The sequence below is a fragment of the Bombus affinis genome, chromosome 3 (genome assembly GCF_024516045.1).
Source record: "Bombus affinis isolate iyBomAffi1 chromosome 3, iyBomAffi1.2, whole genome shotgun sequence".
Taxonomy (NCBI): Eukaryota; Metazoa; Arthropoda; class Insecta; order Hymenoptera; family Apidae; genus Bombus; species Bombus affinis.
The window spans coordinates 8,818,426-8,841,321 of NC_066346.1; the positions used below are offsets into that span (position 1 = coordinate 8,818,426).

At 36.6% G+C, this 22,896-nt stretch overlaps 1 protein-coding gene across 12 annotated transcripts in view; it reads left to right on the forward strand.

The window, feature by feature from the left end:
- Nucleotides 1-22,896, forward strand: part of LOC126914578 (serine/threonine-protein phosphatase 2B catalytic subunit 2-like) — a 237,144-nt gene that overhangs the window by 194,560 nt on the left and 19,688 nt on the right. For 2 of the 12 annotated variants that reach the window (XM_050718695.1, XM_050718689.1), the window contains exons 10-11: nucleotides 5,240-5,272; nucleotides 22,324-22,407. The exons of 6 other annotated variants lie outside the window; for them this stretch is intronic. In XM_050718695.1, the coding sequence (XP_050574652.1) occupies nucleotides 5,240-5,272; nucleotides 22,324-22,407 (117 nt within the window). The remainder of the gene's footprint in view (nucleotides 1-5,239; nucleotides 5,273-22,323; nucleotides 22,408-22,896) is intronic. 4 more of the 12 variants (XM_050718696.1, XM_050718690.1, XM_050718698.1 and 1 more) reach the window with 2 other exon arrangements.

The following is a 22,896-nucleotide window of genomic DNA, read 5'->3' on the forward strand; positions in this document are numbered from 1 at the left end:
GTTGAACGCTCGGGAACGCGAGGATTCATCTCTTTACCATGCGTTAAAGTCTCAATAGCGAGATAACGAGAGTGACGCGTGGTTCCCTTGATCTTTTATTCCTTTTTTTCTCTTTTTTTTTTGAGAGGGAAATAGGGGAATCGTCGCGTTCAACCGAATGGAAGATCGATCGCGTGACCGCAAAGAATTTAAAAAAACAAGAGTTATCTTCACTTTTTTCGATCTATTTTATTCACACTTTTTTCGATCCAGCTTCGATCCGCACTTCGCTTACGAGGGATATTCTTCGAGTGCTGTTCACTTTTATTTCGCTTCTGACGAATGTTAAATTTTTTATCTATCTTAATTACAAATTTTTTTTATTATATGAAATAATATACAGTACCTTTAAGCGACAAAGAAAGGGTAAAGTTTTGTAATAAAAAATGTTCCTCGTTAATCGACGTGAGGAACAAAACTCTTTAAAAATTCGACACGTTTCTTATTATCGAATCATTTCCTTCTCGTCGTTGAGTTGTCTTAAAAACATACAAATAGTTTTTTAAAATATGAACCTCTCAGAAGACGAACTGATCAACTTAATTCTCGTTCTTTTTTTTTTATAATTTTCAATTTCGTTGCCTAGGTACATGATTGGTATTCAACATCAGTTTCAAAAATCAAATGATTTACTTCCATAAATTCGTTTAGCTCAAGCTGACAGTATACAGACTGCATTACAATTTCTGGAGTTGATCAGCAAGACTTCTGAATCATTCGTATAGTAGAAAATAAAATTTGAAAGTATATTATCGCGTCTCGATGTTTCTTTAAAAATAAACGAAAATAGATTTCGAACTTTTACAAGACAACTCAATGTAACAATTTTCTCTATTCTCTTCGAAAGCTTTTACTTCTCGTAGAAAGGCTATCTTGTGTCCGCGATTTACTCGTAAGATCGCCTCAGAATCTGAACGTTTTTTAATTAAGCTTTGCCGCCACGCCTCGATCCGCCAATCGCAGAAAAGGAAAAATGAATTGCAGACGAAAAAGCTGCACCCACTCCATACTATATATATGTGTAATACTTCCGAATTATTTCTTCTCGATTTTACTCGAATCACATCTTTCGTTCTACCGTAACCACTCAGCCACGGCCGCACCTATATTTTCTTACTCAAAAAATTTCATCTTTACTCGGCGTTGAAAAACAAAATGTGCTTCACGAAAAAAGAAAAAAACAAGTAACAATGAAAAGAAAGAAAAACGAGAACAAATAGTTTCAAGGAACGAACGATCGAAACAACGATCGAACGTAAGGAAAATCGCGCGCGGCAACATTACCACGACGAGATAAATCGTCAGGGCGAACTTCCATAGTCTGTTGTAGAAGTATTCCCCTTATGATCCCCCTTTTCACCCTTTCTACCACCCCCAAAAGATTAATTAACATGTTATATATATATATATATATAACATGTTAATTATCGTGAAATTAAGATATAAACACGAAAGAAAGATTTCATAGAGATAAGCAAGATTAAAAAAAGTCGAATATCGTAAAAACAAAAAGAACGTCCCATATCCTGCGAATCTCGACTTTCAAAGAAAGATTTTGAATTTTCTTTCTGTTTCCATTTTCACCCGCTGCACGGACAGATGGTAAGAAGCGCCATTCGACTCTTCTAATCGTCACATTATTAAGAGCTTCATTATATATTTGATCATTGATTTTTTTAGCTATATATATTGTTCTTTTTCCATTAGATAGTTTCGGTGTGTCGAAATTTATTTCTCTCTCTCTCTCTCTCTTTCTCACTCCTTATCTGTTTTCTTGTTACTATTGGATTCTATTTCTGTTCTACCTCTCACCATTTTCTTTTTTCGTCTTTTCTATTCTTCTTTTCCCTTACTTCGTATATATACGTATATACGTACATACATCATATAAATATACGTGTGTGTATATATATACGTATTTTCCTTTCGTGTTTGTACGTTCTTTCGGTTCCTCTTTTTCTCCTTTTATCGAGGAACAGAGAATAAAGGAGCAAGAAATATCACGCAGACGTGAAAAAGGAGCGAAAATTTCAGAGTAATCGAAGAAACGGAAAGAAGATTTAGAAACGAGAAATTTTTGTTTTTGGTTCTCTAGAAAAGTATACACGAAATTTACTGCGAGAAACGTATACTTTGCGATTTCTCATTTTTCATTTGTCTTTTTTTTTCCTTTTTTCGTATCTTTCTCCTTCGATCGAATCACAAATGCGCATTCTTTACGTACGAATTCTTCATTTTCAACTGTTACATCTTTCTCTATCCATGTTTCGCGGTTCGTAACACATCTTCTCGCATCAAGGTACGACAGATTTTTCTACATTTTTTCTAGCTCTCTTTTTTTGTATCTTCTTTCTAATCCTCTTTCTCTCTATATATATATATATCTTTCTTATTTCTCTTTATATATTTTTATCTATCCTTTATTTTCATTCCTTCGATTAAATATAAATATATTTTACGTTACTTCGATGGCACACAATCTAAATTATCGTCGTTGTCACCGGTAGAATTGACCATTTTTCTGCATCGTTACGATCATTTAGAAGATATTTTTCTGTCACCTTTGATTCGGTGCATCCATTCAAGATGGTGCTTCAGAAACGTTCTTTCATTTTTTTTGTATCAATCTACAACTGTTATCGTTTGGTCATAATAGTTGGCCGCAATAGTTTGTTGGTAAATTTTAATCTGTATTGTATCATCATATCTTGTATAACAAATGCTAATGACGATGTTTATCATATAAAACGCAAGATACAGGTTAAGTTGTGCCAAACTATTCTGCATCACCTGCGATACCAACGATACCAATTGAAGATGAAAATGTCATCAAAAATGGTAGATTATAGTCCGACTGGAATCTGCTGCACTAAATCAAGGTCACTCCACTCTATCTCTCTAGTTTGACTAGATACAGTGTTACTAAATACAAAGTATTTTTAAAACAGAAAATTCTAGCTAACCCCCTTTATTTATCCTTTATTTGATAATAACAAGGGTATCTATTTAGTATAGCGCGTTGACAAGGTTAAAAGCAAAAACGATGAAAAAGCTCCGAAACGACGACACAAGAATGTTTTGTTCAATAAGAACTGACAAGTCCATACTTGAGTGTCATAAAAAAATATTGAGCAGCAACGAACGCGAAACTCGACTGCGCCATCTTGAATGCTGCGTTCACGCATGCGTGAACCAACCGATCGTCGATTTTGCACGAAATCGACTTTCGAAAGTTCGCCACGTACCTATCGATGTGTTTTAATCTTCAGTCTCCACATATTTGCACTTCCTCTTTTCTCATTTTTTTTTTTTTTTTTTTTTTTTTTCATTACTATTTCTCCGATCTCTTAAGGCGAGGATCCACCGGAAAACTGAGCTAAGTTACACTATGATGAGTTGAAAAATATTTGCTTCGATGCGTAGTATACGCAGCCTTTTCCATTGAACTTGTGCTATCAGCTTAGATGGAAACGCTTGCGCGTATTATGTATTGGCGGAAAAATAATTTTTTCACTCAGCGTAGCTGTCGCTTAACTTTCCGGTGGTCCTTGGCTTTAAACGTCCACTCGATGCCACTTTACATATACCATCTTCTTAATCAAGTTCTCCGGAGCCGATTTATTCTTACTTTCACCCTCTTTCTCTCGTATCACTTCTCTGTTATCCCAAGAATTCACTTCTAACTTCCACGCGCACTCTCTGTTCTTTTTCTCATCTCCATCTCCGTTTCTCGGTTTCGTACGCGCCGCGTCCTAAAATTTCCTCGGTACACGTGCACCGATTGCTAAAAGACAACCCTTGGACTCTGGAGAATAGCTGTTTCCCGATCGATGATTTTAATTCAGATCGTTCACAATTTGCTACGTATTCGCGGCGTATCTCATTCGTCTCGATCAGAGATACGTATTACGTTTGATGAAAGTAATTTATTGAAGATTGGTAGGATATAGGTGTAGGTTTGAGGATAAATGGCGGGTTCTGGGTGGCTGATGAGTATGGATGAACCTGTCTCACGTGTTTGACAGGTTATTCTCAAATATGATACATCGGGATGATACATCAGATGTTTAGTTTATTGCGTTATTAGAGGGCCTGGATTTGTTGGGTTAATAGTTTAAGAGTTAGATAATCGATGTGCAGCGACCTTCCAGTTGTCCCGGACATGCTCGTCATTTGTTTCGCTCTGGTTGAATGTACAAGATTTCGGATGATGATTTTGCATCGTCCGCGATTTTCAAATTGCGCAAGGTTTCTAAAATTACTCTAAGTATGCTTGATCGACACTTAACTCCTTGCCTTATGGCAAACACTATTAGAAACTGGATTTTGCAAACAATCTGCTATTATGATCATCCGATTAGCTACATGTACATGAATTTACAAAATTTCATTTACGATATTAGAAGTCAGAAACTGTTCTGAAAAATGTCTGACAACCATAATCCTAAGTAGTGCGTATATGTACAGAGATCTTTGCGACGAACAACCATAACTGCGTCTAGCTACAAAACTTTTTCAAACAAGTCTACGACGCTTATCGACTACCAAACGAACGAATATGTATCAACCGAATACTCGAACCTGCTCCCAAAAACCACTTTAAGATCGGGAAACATCGATCTCGAAGAGTCCAGCCATCCAGAAGCAACCTAAACCATAGCTATTCCACGACCAATTAGGATTTCACTTAACGTGAATCGAGGAGAAACGAGATATTCGAGAGAGATTCGTATACCTTATCCGTATGGTTGATTTTACAAAATCGCCCTTCGACCATAGCTTACCCCATTTGGCCGTTCTGTCACCTGTTTAGGAAACCAACCTCCCCCACCCCCTATGCCCTGTTTTTTTAGCTCAGCCCAAGAATGCCCCGTTTTACGACCCTGATTTTGAACAAAGCCCGAACAAAGTTGCACTGACTATCTTTTATCGTACTCCTTCTCTATTATATTTGTCAATCAATCACACTGGCCTTGGACTCCTCCTATCTCGGCACGACACTATGCTACTACTACCTCTACTACTTCTACTACTACTACTTCTACTACTACTACTACTACTACTACTACTACTACTACTACTACTACTACTACTACTACTACTACTACTGCTACTACTACTACTACTACTACTACTACTACTACTACTACTACTACTCCACTCAAAACTCCGTTGTTCGGCATACGCAACCCCCGTAAAGTCGCAGCGAAAGTCGTTATCCAAAAAAAGAACGGTAAGTCCCCATTGAGAGAGCCGACGACTTACTTGAGACGCAAAGAGAGTTCTTTTCATTCTTCTTCTTCTTCTTCTTCTTTTTTCTACTTTTCGTTCCTCCTTTGTTTTTGGTTTTCTTTCAACTGGAACGAGCCAAGGATTTCCAACTTTAATTCTTTAATTCAGTGTACGAGACGATATAGATATACACGATGGTGTTTTGTACGTATCCTGTGTATTTCATATACGTTACAAACCACACATATGGTTTTCTTCTTTGTAAAGATGGTGTTTGCCTAATTCGTGCAGTTTAGAAATAGGAAGCTTGTATATGTATATCGGCGTACAGTTGTACAGGGTGAGGCTGAAATTTATCAGAGGATTTTGGCAAACTTCTGCTCTTGTTGGGGACGGATGATGTTTATGCAAATGAATGTTAGGATACTTGAAATATTCGACGCTTAAAAGTCTCTGGTTTACATTGCAGTTTTATGCAAGTCGTGCGTACGATTATTATAAACATTTTTTTCTGTTAGAGTTAAACAACGTGATAACAATTGCACGTAAATTTTGACAATTTGTGTTTTATCGATTATTAAAAGACGTATTATCAGTAACGAACACTGGAGTCTGGTTTTTTGGAGAATACGATGATAAAGTTGAAATACCTCGATAGAAAATGAGAAATATTTTGTAAAATCGTTGAGAATATTTTAATATTGGTAAATTGATAATAGACCAGTTACATGGTTTCTGCGCAATTCCATTTTTCGTACGTCTTTGAATTTTTAATCGCGGAAATATCTTAAAAATTTAATTCACTATAATATCATTGGTAACCGGAATACACTAAAAATGACAGACTTATTGTCATTATAAGAAGATTAGGAAAAGAGGAGGAACTTTCGAATGTTTTCTTTACAACTTTCCTGAATACGAAACGTGAAAATTTGTTTGCATCATAGGCGACAACCTCTCTTATTTTTAAAAGAAAAGGTATTATCTATCTGTCTAGAGGAAAAGTGTTTGTATAATCTTCTTTAATCCCTAGGAAGAGCAGAATGCGGTACCAAAGTTTGTCTATCTATTTCCACGTCACCCTGCATACATTTGAACGATTTAACTCGTTTTCTTTTTGCTCTTCTTCTCACACTTCTTTCTTCTTCTGTTTTTCTTATTGCCTTTATTTCTTTCTTCTCTTCTTCTTCTTTTTTTGCCAGTGTTTCTCCTGTTTGCGTGGCAGAGCGCGCGCGAACGCGTCACCGCGGCCAGTTCTGCTGGATCGGAAATACGCGCGTTCCCTCGATTATTTAATCGCCACCGGAAATTAATGGTATCACGCTCGTTGCAAGATTTATCTCAAGTTTCACGGAGAAACATCCTTGCGGATTTCCTTTTGTCAAAGACTAAACAAGCAATCTAACTGCGTTTCCTCGCGCTGCTTGTTCGAAAATAGAACAACGCTGCTTCAAAGGTATTAAATATTCCAGACAATTGCTCGTAATTCTAAGGAAACAAAAAATTCTATTAAATTCAACTTTAAAAGAAATTCTTTGGTCGAGTAATCTTAACTTCGATGTTTTAGATATGAAAAAAGAAAGAAGAGATATTTTCCACGCATTATACGCGTTATATAGATTTTTAAATTAATAAAGTACAGAGATTTCTGTTGAAAGTGTTGGATAAAGGTCCTCAGGCAAACCGGAAGCCAGCAGAGCGACCTAGCGACAAGCGTTCCGCGCAGGCCATAGTTTTCTCACTTGTTTTGTCTCTTTGTTCCCGAATTATTTAACAATCGACATTAATTCCACACCGTGATCCGCCTATTTGTTCACCTATTTCTTTTTCGTGCTCGTTTCGAGTCTTTTTTTTCAATTTTTAAATCGAAGCCTCTTAAACTATTCGCCATGTTTGTTTCCCGTTCTTCTTTCGTTCTTTTCGTTACGTTCTTTTCTCTTTTTTTCTTCCTTCTCCCCCTTTTTACGAAGTTTGGTTTCGTTTTCTGTCTCGTTTTTCGACCACACTTCCCCCAAAACCACCTGGTTTTTTCCTCAATCTATCGAACACGTTTAATCACCGATCGCTCGCTGGTCTCGCTATGTCGACCGTTCTACCCAGTTTCCCTGCTCCTCAACCAGCCTCGTTTATATTCTTTTGTTTCCCTTTTCGTTTTTTCTTCTTTCAATTTTTCGCTCGCGTCACACGAATCTCGGAGCAAAACGATCGGTGTTTCATCGCGCACGAAGAAAGCGTTTCTGCGAGCCTGTCCTGTGATCGACCACGAAACGCCACCATTTCAACACGTGCCAGGTTTTCGCCTGATTTTTCATGGCCCGTTCGTTCATGTCCGCATTTCGAAATGTTATTTTTAGCGAAATCTCGTCCAATGGAAAAGATTGTTCACACAATCGTTATTAGCAGTGGGCGTAGAATTCGAGAAATATTCAGCAGATTCGGCAGAAAGTCTTCCAGCACGGCGTTAGCGTAATTGCAATTCATAGCGTTTCACAGAAGTGTAGTAGGATTTTTCTGTGGATTTCTTGGCGATTGCTCAGGCAACTTTGCTAATGTATCGTTGGCGAAAAATTTGGAATCGCTACAATTGTATTTCGTGGAATTTCAGGATTTGAAAACTTTTGGGTATAAGACACTGCTGTCAGAAAGAATTCTTTGATAAAAGATATTATCGAATTAAAGTTTGGAATATTTTGTAATTAATGATAGAATTGGCGAAAGATTCGATAGAGGCACGAAAGTGATTCCAAATTTTTGTATCATAGTGTGTTTGATTGAATAATTTTTCTATTAATTGGATATTTTATTTACTTCGCGTTTCTCTGTGTTTTATCATTGGAACTACCAAACTTAGAAAAATTCGGATTTTTGTGTTTGCGTTTACTAAAAACGTGGGACTGCTTCTATCAGAATTAATGTTTTATTAAAAAGGAAAAAGAACGATTTATTTCATGCCATAAAGTGTCTATAACTAATATACCGTATATCATATATCTTTGTATGTCATCTGTATTCTATACGACTTTGTACGTTTAAATTTCAACATTTTAATCATAAAGATATTTTTATTTAAAAAAAAAAAACTATACGGATCTTTTTGAATATTTAAATTAAATTAAATTTCTGAAAATCTACATATAGCATTTCTTTCTAAATATTAAAAGTTGGTAGTTCCGCTGTTAATAAAACAACGATACTAAAAATATGAAGTTGTTTCAAAGCATCGGTATATTTCATTGACATGTAGACTTTTATTTGTGGTTTACATTTCTCGTTGAACGCACCACGAATGTTGCAGATGCGTTTGACATCGGTGCAGCGTGATTTTTTCCACGAGAAATTTTCATACCAGCCGGAAATTTTCGTGTGCATTTGACGTCGACGTAGAGCATGGCTTTTCTACCCCTTCTTTTTTTAATCAATTTGATAGCTCTCGATTTTTCGTGCGCACGCTTCAACGTCGATGCTGTACAGTTTCTCCTTTTTCTTCTTTTTTTTTTTTCTTTTCCTTTTCGTTGCCAAATTTCCCCCACCGTTACGACATTTCCGCTCTGTTCAACCAGCTGCCGTGGTTTTTTTCTTGCGAATCGTTGATTAATCCACGAAAAACTTCCCCTACGAGAGCAATCACCGTGTTTTTTAACATATTCCAGTGTTTCGAATTGAAACGCACGACGTTTAATATTTTCAGTATCGAACGAAAAAACAGAACGTGTAAAGCCAGTGGGTCCGTGTGCGTGCTGGAGGGCTTAAAATATTCCGAGCGACAAGCGATGGAAAATTTCGCGATAATCTGGTTTCCAAACAAACGTAGCTTGATGAAACGATTAAGAGACGCATATCCTCGAAACGTCAGTAAGCGTCGCGTCTACTCGTCCACGTGACTTCCTCTTTAACATCACGTCCTCCCCTCCCCCTACAAGAACTATGCTACTAGTCAAAAATTTAGAATCGATTTTAAAGATTTTCAAAATTTTAAATAAAATATCGATTTGGATTTTTATTACGAAAGAAGGTGGTTTAGATAAAAATCTATCGGACAAAGAAAATTGTCATCGATATTTGAAGTATTTTTAATAACTAACTTTATATCAAACAATTTAATTAATTGATTAGAATTCTTTAGTTGAGAATAATTATAAAATTAACGAGAGATTCGTTAGAAAAGTGATTTGAAATGTTTGACTGGTAGTGTATACTAACATACGAAACTGATGTGAGACACCAACACGCTGTCGACAGAATTATCAGGTAATTTAGCTAGTAATTAACACGTCAACTGCTGTGTTCCTCGAAATCGGTACGTAAGATGGAGAATGAACCAAGAATTTTTCTGTTTCAATCACTTCGTGTGTACAGCATTTAGCAACAAATCCACCGCAACTGAGCCACTCAATAGTCAAACTGGTCAAATCCATTTTCTGCAAACTTGTACGTTTTTAATATCAGAGATAGTCGTATTTTTCGGAAATTAAACGATTTAGTTTGGCTTCTGTATGACTCAAATATTTGTCGACCCTCTTTCACCCGAATTTTATTCGCACGGGAAAAAGGTAGAAAGATTACGTTTGAAAAATAGAAGAGAATTTACATGAAAGTAAATTAGAAGATTAAAATAAAGTAAAGGATAAAGTGAAGTAAAAAATAAATCCGTTCGGATAAATAAATTAATTCGTTAAGAAGGAAATTGCAAATTAACTCTCCAAGATTCAGACTCTAAATTCGTATTTCTGTACTAAAGAATAAACCGTCAGTTTGATTTTTTAAGATAATTTTAAAATTACCAAAGATTTGAAACTACCAACTGTAAGTAAATTAGAAACACACGAGAAGCATGATAAATCCATTTTCCGTGATTTTCTAATATTCACGCTACTTGACAACTAAGAGAAAGTATTTTAACATCGTTTCGTTGAATCCGAAGCTAAAGCCTACTCGGAAATATCAAATATCAGAATCCACGAAATTCCATGGCGATCCAACGACATAATATAATATCTTTGAAATGCTCGAGAAACTTAAAAAAAAATTAAGAGAAACTTAAAAATGTATTAAGTTGTCCGGAAAGTGTCTTTCTTTCGCAAACGCGTTTTTTACAACAGTGCACCTTCATACAAACGTAAAACCAAGTCTGTGAAATGTCTCGGTGTTTATCTCAACAGAACCAAATTGAACGTATATAATTTAACAAAATAATATAAAACAAAAAACGTTGTGCGTCTATTATTTCCTCGTAAAACGAAAGAAACTTTTCGGACAATCTAATACATATTATATATATCTAATACCAAAGCCAAATTGAATTAAAAAAAAAAAAAATGAAATTGGCAACGTATCGAATCTAAAAGAATTGTTCGTCTCTAGAACTTCAAAAATGTGATTTATCGTGTTTTCCTACCGCGAAATTCAAATGTTAGAGATTCGAGAACGTATCTTACAATTAGAAGCGGACAGGGATGAAACGAAACGGCGGATGGTCAGAGATTTCCAGAAGCCGAAACGGTAATTGGTGCAGAGGTGCGCGATTAACGTCGGAGAGGGAGATTGTGAAATTTTCACGCAATCTTGCCATTAAGTTCGCTGGCAAATTCTACCTCTCCGTCTTTGTCTCGCATCCGTGGCAATTATAATCGGTATTATCAGCATAGAAAGGGGAAACAGCGCGTGTATAAAGCCAAGCGAATGAAAATTTAACGCGCGGCGTAAAACGAGACGCGCGGCCATGGATATAACGTGGAATTGCCTTTCGGTCGTTTTCCACGGGACTCCAAGGCTGAATTGAATTTTACTCGCGTTTGGTGCGAGGCAAGTTTATGATCGGCCGCGAGAATACCCTTGAAATATTGGCGTTGAACGTAAAATGCGTTTTCAAAGGGGAAACTTTTAAGAGAGGTCGATATTGCGTATTTTGTGACCGCCGTTTCGAGATCAACGACGAAACGAAGGATTTAGAGAAGAAGTAACAACAGTTTAACTTTCCTTTTAATGAAACAAGCATAGAGAATGACGTTATATAGCATTTGGTGCCAGGTATTTAAGGGAAAAATGATACAAACGTTGTTTTACGATTTGTTTGCCGACGGTTATGCATTTATGGGAAATTTATGACATAGTAGATTGTCTTCTTATTATCATTCCGGACGAAAATTGCAATCTGCGGTAGATAAGATCGCTAAAAAGAATCGTAAGATGAGGCTAAGATAGAAGATTGAATCCTAAAAATAACGAAGAGGTTGTTATATCGTTTTACAGTCGGTGGTTCGATGAAAAGAATCGATATACCAGCTAATAAAATAGATTGTTCCTTTCGTTTAAGTGGTCTTCTGCTTTTATTACTTTCATCATATTGAACAGATTCTTCGATCGTCAGTATACTTGTACAGTATTATATTTCACGCCAAACCGTCTGTTATATTTCGAAGACTAGCTCCGATCAATTAGATCGATTCTAAAGATCGTCACTGTAATTCCGATCGAAATAACCGTAAAAATTTTCAAATCTTTTCTTTTACGAAAGTTTCCCTTCTCAAAGTGTCTACAGAAAATTCGTGAAAAATTCGAAATTCCGTGTCTTGTAACGTTCGACGTGCAAATGGAAAATTCGCGTTCTCAAAATATTTTTCTCGCGTAATTTCCTTACTTTTCTCCTTTTTTTCTTTCTTTTTTTTTGCGTAAAACGAGAGAGCTGAAAAGGGGTCCAAAAGGCAGATGACAGGACGAGTTGCTTCGATCGATAGCCGAATGACAATACGTCCCTCTCTTAAACAATCAGCGGAAGCAAGCGTTGACTGATACACGGATAATCCGGATGAAACACGTTTAATCCGGAATCCTGCTATACCATCCGCCCGATCATTCTCTCCTCTCTCTCTCTCTCTTGTTTTTTCCTATGAAAACCACGGATCCATCCGTTTATCTTTCGGGCAAAGACGAACGTCGCTCGCCTTTCTCGTCCACTTTTTCCTTCTATTTTCTTCTCACTGTGTCTCGCCTGGGGAAAATGGCACGTCGATCGATCGAACGCATCGAGTTCCGTGAGATAAGGCGAGGAAGGCCACGGTGCATCGATCAACTTGCCGCCTTTGAACGTGTGCGCTTCCATCGTTGCCTTTTTTACCCTAGTTTTCAGCTGGAAACCTTATTTTATTGCCTCCGGCTCTTTACTCCTATCTCTCGCGTTAGAAGGTTTTCGATTTTAAGAAATCGCGGCTCGAGGATTCGCGTCTTTCGAATAATCTCGCGGCAAGCTGACAAACGAGCGTACTGGATAGATGAAAGAGATTTGAGATTATGGTTATAAAACTGATAGCACGGTTGTTTCTTTTCTTTTCTTTTTTTTTTATATGTTTTTATGTATGTTTCCGGAGTCGAGATAATTTGAACAATTTTGATTTCGAGAAGTCGAATCATAGCATCGCACTGACAAAAAGACGGACGTGCTGTTAGTGGAAGAAATTCGAAAACGAGCTTATGAAATTTGTGAAAGAACGTAGTTTATAGGTTGTAAGAGGCGAAACGATTGTTTCAAGAAATCGAACTTAATCTTTCATCTCTCGCGTTGATGAACAGAAACGTACACCGTCATTGAACGAATTAAAATGTGTGAATATCAAGCAACGAAGCGAACCGAAATAATAATTTGAAAGGAAAATTAGGTACTCGAGATTTTGTTCAGAATCGAACAACTCCGTGGAAAGTAGTTTTACTACCAAAGAAAATTTGCTAGATTTAGAAAGAACGTTTGGTTAAAACAGATAAGAACTAGCGAGCACTTGAGAACGTTCTTCTCGTGTCTGAGCATCCACGGGTTAATCTACTGTTCTCGGCATTTGCTGTATGTACAACGACACAACGCTGCTGTGTTAATTCTACGACAATGATAAGAACCGTCATTCTCGCTCGACAGATCATCCACACTGTATAGTCAGCAACACGAGTCCCCAACATCCGAAACAAATCCATTAAACTCGCCTCGAGTTCGTTATCTCTCGCGAACACCATATTTCCACTAATGAATCGTGAAATCGTATCGAATCGAATACATGACACGTCTTGATTTGATCGATTTCGTTAGAAAACTGTCTTTCCAATTCGATACTAGATCCTCCTTACTTTTAATCAAAAATCGACGAACCTGCACAATCACTCGGTAAAATCTTCCTATATCCTACGGAAAAGCGATTTTTAAATGTAATTTTGAAATAAAACTCCACGGAATTTCTTTGTAAAGTGAATGCGTTCCATGTCAAATCTGAAAGCTATTTCGTTATTGCTTTACGGTTAAATGTTAAACGCGGTAAAAATTCTATTTCGATCTATTAAATTGTATAATTTATATGCGGATAAAAATATTTATCCAAATATAATTATTTCATTTCGATAAAAATAGATTTTCCATATGGTGTACGAAGACTTTTCTAAGCGATTACAAGTACAGACGTGTAAAGAAAACAGCCGTCGTTCTTCCTCTTCGAGAACTCAAACATCACACACCTTTTGCCTCTTTACTACGTGTGTGCTTTTATTATTTCTGATTACTTTTGTTCGTTCGTTCCTCCAGCCCCATTTCGAACAAAAATAAATTACTAGACGACCGTGTTATTTCCAACACATCTCGAGATGTCAGCTTTCCGGAGTGCAGCTCCGCGAGAAGCCTCGAATCTTTGCACTTTTCGCCAGCCATTCTTCTATGTTGATCCTCTTTCGCGGAACTACGTGACGCATAGACAGAACGACGTTTCGACACGGTTCTAACACCGACTTTTCCCTCGTTCCTCCGCAACATCTCGCTGCACCAATCCTTTTCATTCTGTGCACGCTTCTACGATCTTCTCGTGGCTGCGTCCGCGTGAAAGGAGACGAGTCAAAGCAGAAAACATTTGGTTACACTTGAAACGATAACAAGTCCGTGCTAAAGCTCTCTTTTTGGCTTAATCGTTTTTTTTTTCTTTTTTTTTTTTTTTTTTTTTTTTTTTTTTTTTTGACAGTTCGTTTAATTGATGTTAGCATTTTAATGGGACACAGGATTTTCGTTCCAATTCTCCTTTTTATTTTTGTGTCGTTTTTTTTTTTTAGATTGATTTGTTTGTTCTGTGTAACTTGGAGTTTTGAGATGGATAGTTTTAATTGGCCTTTTTAGGTCGAGCACTTTTTACTTGATGCGTTGGATAAACTTTTCCTAAATTGATCGGTTCGAATAGATTTTTTTAATTGGTTCTGTCAGGTTGATTTCTTTCATTGTTCCGTGTAAATTGATTCCTTTATATCAATTCTTTCACATTCAATTCGTTAAATTCATCTCTTTCGAATTAGTCTTTTCGGATACGTCTATTAATTCGCCCTTTTACCTTCTTCTCTTTAAGTGGCATTTTTTACATTCGCTTTCTCCGATCAACCATTTTAATTCAATTCTTCGAATTGATTACTTTAACTCTGTATTTTTAGACGCGCTATATCAACTTTATTTTCTTATATTCGTCTCTGTTCGCGTTAAAACAAGATCCTCGATCCGATGATCGTTCAAAAAGATTCCTCCCTTGTGTCGATCTACTCGTTCGTATTACAAAACGGAGGGCACTTGATCGATTAACGGTGCAAGGAGATCTTTTCATAGTCTATCGGCAACATCACGCTCCGCTGTGAATATATCTTCAGCTACTAAAATAGAACAGAAGAAAACTCGAACAATCTGTCGAGGTAAACAGGAACAGGAAACTCGGAAGATATCTTTCGCTTAGTTTCTTCGATAAATTATTCACTCTCGTCTTCTTGAAACGCGAACGAGGTCCACAGTACGAACAATTTTCGTCGAGGAACCGCATCTAGCAAGCTCCACATCTCCCACAGGGGAGAATCAAAGCCACGAAATATCGTATTCTCTTTATTCTCGAGTGCCGTGACAACATCATTGCCTGACATCATCTCTTCTCTCTCTCTCTCTCTCTCTCTCTCTCTCTCTCTCTATTTCTCTTTCTCATTTTCTCACGCATCGACCCCTCTCGTTTTTCTCTATTCCTTAAATATCTCGCGACAGAAAAAAAAGACAAGAAAAGAAAAAGAACATTCCAACTCTCTCTGTCTATCTCTTATCTTCCGGTCCGTTTTCCCTTGGTTTACTAGTTTTTTCCTTATCCCTTTAATGATCGTTTTTACGTTCACCCTTACTTGTATTCCTTCGTTGATTCGCGTGTATTATTTTTGTAAATCGAGGATGTGCTCCACCCACTTGTACATTTCTCTATACGTTATTTTCGTACTTTTTTTTGTGTTTTTCTTCCTTGTCGATCTTCCGCAACCACCATTTTTCTTTTCCAGCGCATGCTAGCGTATAGTAGTTCTAGAATTAAATTAATCGAATAAACTTTTTTCTCATCGATTTAGATTTATTTAATTGATTCGACGATCGTCGAGGAATTCATTCTGATTAAATCGAATTCGGATTCTCGAAGAATTCGTGGTTACTTAAATTTGCATTTTCGAAAATTCTCTCAACGTGATTGTTTGATAACGAATTTTTGAATTGAAGTTCCAACGTAATGGAAGTTTATTTATTTCCTTTGTTCTATTCTTTTCTCTCTCTCTTTTTTCTCTTTTCTAAGATTTAATCGAGAGGCTAATAAAAATCATGAAGTAATCCTCGTACGATCGATAGACGAAGTATTAATCAATGGTTTTTCTTAATCAGTTTTTCCAGGTAGCTTCTATGTAGCGGTGTATTATTAACCACGCACAATTATTTCGAATACGTTCGAGCGAACGGTTTATTGTGTATCATGATCACTGTCGAGATTACTTTTCCTCTTTTGAAGCTGTATTTCAGATCCGGCAATACGCGTCGAGCGTGATTAGCTTTAAAGAAACAGACGAGAAGAGAGACATTGACAGTCACGTAGAAAGTAATCACGAAGTTGGATTCAGGGTGGTTTGCGTTTTCTTATTATTTAAATTGAAAGAAGCGCACACGTAATTTTCTCTATGCCATATCCGCAAAAAGATGAGCGTAACTAATTCAAAAGATAGAGTTATTTCAAATCAACGTTAATATATGATACGCAAGTTCATCTTTTACTTAATTTATTAATTTTCCTATTTGTTAAAATTATACGTATATGTTCTCTATAACGTAGAATCTGTTTTAATTCCATCTATAAGTGTCGTACGATAATTAATCATTTAAAACGGATATCTAGGACGTTTATGCTTATACCTTTTCTCATATTTAACGAGAACTACCTCAAACGATATATCAAATGTCAGTCAAATCTTATTTCTTCTTGCAAAATTTAATCTGCATTTTTATATTTCCACCTACGTAAGAAATTAACAAGTTTTCGTATATTCGGACAAACCTTATGAACGGAGTAGAAAATCTGAAAAGTAGACGAAGACCCTCAGCGGCAGCGAATAATCGAAAGTAATCAAACCTCGATCGACGTTCATTATCTAATACGTAATTAAATCTTTCAGGACGCATTAATTCAAAGGCGAATCCACAAAACGCAGACCGCCCACATTTCCCACTAACGAATTACCTTCTTACGCTTTCAGTATTCACCATTCGATATTAATTAAATAAATGATCGATCGCCTATTATTTTATCTTTATCGGGCCTGAATCGAGCACCTCCAATTAAATTAGCGTTGCAGAAATGTCTATGCTGCGATTTCTACAATTTTACTCATTACGTGGATCGCTGAAATGTTTCTCAGATCATCAGATTATGCTTCTTGATATTTCGATCTGTAATCTATAATTCGCTGACATAAATTTATAACAATTATATTCTGTATTTTTTTTATGGAATTAATTCTATCCGATTATTATACAATTAATATCGTTGATCTTTGGATGTACTCGATCGAGGGTAAGAAATGTATAGAGTGGTTCTCGATTGTGCGTTAATGTTTCCAAGTGAAAATATAGAGGAAAAAATGAAAAAAGAATGTTCCACAGCCGTAGGTTCTTTCAATATTATTTTTATTTTATTTTTTTTTTTTTTTCGTTTAAGAAGAGAAGACCTGCGTGTGTGTGACATTTTCTCTTCCTTTTATACCGCAGATTTACTCTTTGAGCTGTTTACGCGCAATTAAGAATTACTCTCTTATATACGGGATGAGTCAAAAAAGATGATACTCTGAATCCATTAAAACATTCATCCGAATCATTTTTGAATTAACCAAATAATTATTACATCGTTGAAAAACCAGATAATTCAGAGGTAACTACAAACCTATAGAATAGAGTCACTCTATCCTTTTTCAATTCTGTCAAATTTTGACCCAACCTGTATTTTAAAAAAACGATTAACAACATACAAGGTATTTCTTAATACGTGAGAATCTTTACGAAAACTAAAAAAAGCACTTTTTCACATATTCTCGCCGCCATTTAAACCCCCATAAATATGGTGTTTATACCGTTCTTCCACGTACTTCAAAGAAAGATTCTAGGGTTAATCTCATTATTGTGCTCTGAAAATGAGTATCATCGCTTTGACAGAGAAAGCAAAAGAAAAATCAAGAGACAACATAGAATATTTTAAACGCGATCTCTCCCCTAATCTCCGTCATTATTCCGTGATCTATTACGTACGAAGAGACACCTTGTACAGAGCAACAATTTTCGAAATTCTAACGCACCAACGCTTGACTTGAATGCAACTTACGCTGTGCACTCTTTCTCTTGTCTGTTCTATGTGTTCTTTTCTTTACGCCACATTCGACCACCACCTTCTTCGCCAACCACCAACCGTCACCAACCAACCACTAAATATATATATATATGTCGACCATTCGAAACCAAAAAAAAAAAAAAAAATACCATGAAACAAACTTCGTACAAAAATACTCTACGATTCGAATTCGAATCTCCTCCATTGGACTGTTCGACTGACCAACTAAAAAAAAAAAACCATGAAAAATATACATCTCCGCCTCTCTCTATCTCTTCTCTTCGGCCGCATTGACGCTGCTCTCACATTGTTGGTTACTTCTGTCCTTTTACTTACGTCCACGCTCACCATCGGTAAAACGAACATGGTCACCATGGCCGCCATGGTAACCCGACGGTCTGGTCCGAATACGACCCCACCTACCATCGCGTACGGTGAGTTGTTTTCTGTTGAAAGTGCGCATAGATCTCGATCGTCGAGGATCCGTATGCTTGCGGAGACGGTATCCCGTGATTTTGATCCTTGGATCGTTCAAAATCCAAAATTCTCCAGATCCGTACTTCGATTATGTATCAATGAAATTTCTAAATTACACCTAGTAAATCGATGCGAATATTGAGAGTGAAACATGGAAATTTTAGTAGTTGGGAGAATCTAGAAATCGCAGAATGGTTAAGGGCGATGAGTTGCATTTCGAAATTATGGAATTTTATCTGAAATTGGAGTTAAATCGGTTCGAAAATTTCCAGTTGATTGGATTATTGGACAGGTGATTGGATATTCTGTTTGGTGATTATTTAAGGGCGACGAGGTATTTCGTCTGCGTAAAGTTGTAACAGCGTTTATTAACAAATGGATGGACCACGGGATAAGTCTTCTTGGCCGAGATCCTCGACGACCAAGCAATGATATAGGAACACGTCCAACGCCCAATGGTTCCCCGTCGAGCGACTCGACGAGTTTCCGGGTTGGATAATTGAATCACGAGTCACTCGACGGAATCACGCGCCATTGGGTTCGTGAAGCTTCCTACTGTTGATAAGCGAATCCGCGTGAGAGGGCATCGACGAAATCGAGTTCCATAGGCGTCGCAACCATACAAAAAAAGATAAGCCGGCGGGGCGAATGGGAATATTTGGATATTTGATTGTGGCGGCGCCTATGCATCGAAAGACACGGAGATCCATCAACATATGATAAAATAGACGCTTGGACCTGTATTCAAAACGATCATTCTCACCGACGTTCGACCCTTCGAGCTGAAATCTGTTAATGTATTCGAACTTTAATCCAATGTAAAATTAAATCAAATAAATGAAAAATTAAATTAAAGATGGGCAAAATTGGAGAAGCATCACCTGATAGAAACTCATCGCTCGGTTTGGATTTTTATTCTATTCTTCGTTTTCTTTCTTTTTCTTTTCAATACTTTCTGAGAGCAGAATCTTTTAAATATTCGGAGTGTTTTACAAGTGTTGCGAGAAGATCGATTTCGAAATTTGCTCTTTGCCAGTGGACGAAAGTGATGTATTTTATCAGCTCGAAGAGTGAAATATGCCTCTTAGAAACGCTTCTAAAACAGTGATATAGAGCACTAGTGGCCCGTGCAATATGTTTTGAGCACAGATCTGCTTGAGATCGAACGGTTCCTTCCGCAATTCGTCGGGTCTTCTATTGGATCGCGCAGATATCGTGCGTCATCCTTTGAAACGCCGTCGATACTCCCCACGGACGATGGATCTCCGTCTCTGGGACTCGGTGCCAAACTCGAACACCCTGTGATAAATGTTAGCTCGGTAGTAGACTGTCGCAATGGCGTCGTCAAAAGGAATCGTCAACGAGCCGAGAGTACAGAAAAGTCTGTACCGTTTCGAGAAAGTAAACCCTCATGTCTGGAAGTTGCAAGATGGATCATGAAACGTTAATACGCGAGCGTTTTAAAAATTATTTCCCAGGTTGAAATATATTCGACTTTATGGGGATTGGTAATGAAATTTATTGATAAATGTGGAAATATTCAGTATGTATAATATTAGTTTGGTGTCGTTTTAAACAGAATTTATATTTCGTTCATGGATCATGTAGCCTAAAACTACTTAGAAATATCAGAGTTCTTTTCTCTTGTTTTTTTTTTTTTTTTTTTGTTATACCTTGTTTATTTTTATTTTGTTATAATTTGTTGTTATTTTTAACAAAACGATTTTAAAAAACAATTTAGAAAAGTGCAGCACGGATAGAGATTTGTTTCATCCGAATATTATAACAAATACTCCGGATGTTTTATAGATTTTTAACATTGCGAACATTCTTGTGCTCTTTGCGTCTTAATGTTTACCATAGATGCACAGAACTGTTAATAATTCTGTTTATGAATAAAAACAATAAGCTTTATCGATTTATTAATGAATCAAAATAATCTGACTAGTCATTTTCTACAGTTAACTATTAACAAAGTAATCTCTGTAAATGATATTTCTTTAAAAATAAGAAAATAAAAATGTGAAAATATCGGGAATGGATCTAATTAGAGATAAAAGACACCAAACTAAGTTACGCGTGTAATGTTAACGTAAAAATTGTGAAATCGTAAAGATTGGCGAATATTCGATGGTAATGCCCATTGCGACAGACCACGAGTGCATAATCATGCGCTGACACGTAAATGTCTAGAGAGCAAAGGCTTGATCTGTTGTATAAATTAGTAGTGACGTACGTCGTTGTATGTGCCGCATCGTCCTTCTCAGTGAAAGCCGCAGGATGTAAAGGATGATCGATAAATGTCTGCTCCCCTCAGTCAGAGACCCACTGAAATCTCTTCGTCGTGCGCTCTTCTCCCTGGAAGAATGCGTCAGACGTCGTACAAATGAACAAAAAAAGAAAGAAAAAAAGAAAAAAGACAGAAAAGAAAAGAAATGAAAACCATACTACGGTTAGGATAGCTCCTTACAGAGGAGAGATCGTTCTTTCTAGGCTCTCTGTGAAGTCCATCCCCTTTTATTCTAATTTCTTGAATATCCTTCTCCACCCCTGCTTTCGATATTTTCTTATCACCGCAAATGCGAAAGCATACGAGAATACATCGTTGAAGGTCGCTTCAGTCGTTGCTATTGATCAGGCAAGTTGAAAAAACGTTTCTCGTTCTCTTTAACTTCGACGATATTTTCTTTTTTTATTGGAGAAGATGAGAAGATACATACTGTTGGCCAAGCTTTTCAAATTACTAACGCGTTTCGTAGAAATTATTCAGCGAAATTTCGTTTCGATAGATAGTCAGCTAAGAGTTCTATTATTCTAGGAAGCAACGATCTTTGGTAAACTTCGAATTAAAAGACACTTGGAAAATTCTTTCGAGGCAAAGACGAAGATCGTTATTGAGATTCGTAGCGTTAGTTTCGAAGGCAAGCATAGCGAGAGCAAACGATATTTATTTCGAAGGAACAATAAAATCAGCATTTATAATTGGAGACGCGATTCGAAATATTTGGTCAATGGTGTACGTTGTAATATAATATGTATATTGGAAGAAATTTGAAGAATTCTCGGGTAAGACGATTATCTTCTATCTACGTAAACGACACACAGACAAGGGATTATATTTCCCAATATCATTTTTAACGAAGCTTGTTTTAGTTAACGTGTAGAGAACCAGTGTTCAATTTGCACATTGAAACCAACAAGACAAATGTGTACACTCCATACAGTCCAGAATATCGATCGTACTTTTAAAACTTCTCGAGCTCGAACGTTATCTAACCTAACCTAACAGAGTAAAGTGACCGAAGTAAAATAAATTCCACATTTCTTTTTATTTGCCTTCATTTTATTTTCTCTAGTATTTCTTTTTTTTATCGGCACGTGTTCGCGCAGTTCTAAATAAACGGAATAGACGACGAAGATTCTCGATTCATGCTGACGTTTCGTGCCACACTTTTACGCGGAAATGGACGTCGCAGGATATTCCAGAAATGTTTTCTTCCTGCCATCTCAGCAGAACGTTCGCAAAAAGCTTTTCCATGCAGCGCAGCCGCGCGATTGCGGATTACGAGAAATTAAAACGAATCCGCAGTTGGCCTGGCGAAATTGAACCTTGTTCAATGTTCGACCCGAACACGCCACCAAAATGTTACCAAAAGAATTAAGAATATTCCATTGTTATTAAGAAAATCAAAAAACAGATAAATTATTTCATAGCTTAAAGTTGAATAAGACAAAGGAAAATAATTTGTAAATTTGTACATTACGAAACAAGAATTTTCCATTTGATAATTCAAAAATAAATAACGGATAGAGTCAGTAGAATCTCCTAATTCGCCAATTATCTCATCAGCAAGAACGAATCTCTTGTTTTCCTATATAAGTGACAAAATTACCCGATTTGCTGTAGCGTCACAAGCCCCGACATCCGCAAATTTAACTCGCGAATGCTTAGTGAAGCGGAAACACAGCGACAGCGGAACGATATTTTCACGTATGTCGATTCATGTGAAATTGTTTTTTTATAGAACGAACAAGCTAAATCTTAGAGACTTCTTACTTACTAATATATACATACGTATACATATTATTTGTTTCTTTCGGTCTTCTAAAAACGAGCAAAAAAGAGTAAACGTCTGTTTCTTTTTATTTTTCTTTTTTTTCTTCAAAAAAAATATCTACTGACGATTAATAGGATCGGTACATTAACTGTTTCCTTCAAATAACATACAATGAAATTGCAAAGAAAGATTTTGTGAACAATTTATAACTTTTCAAAAAATATCGAAAATGTCAAGAATAGTATAATATTCGTCAAGTCAAAGATTATAAAGAAATTATTTGATCCTATTCGATATAATGTAATTCTTCAATTTGAGTCTTAAACACTGTACCACGATATCGGAAAGAGACCTCCATTTTGTATCGACGTGAACTCAAGATGGCCGACCCTTAGGCTATTCGATGCCTTATTTAGTCGATT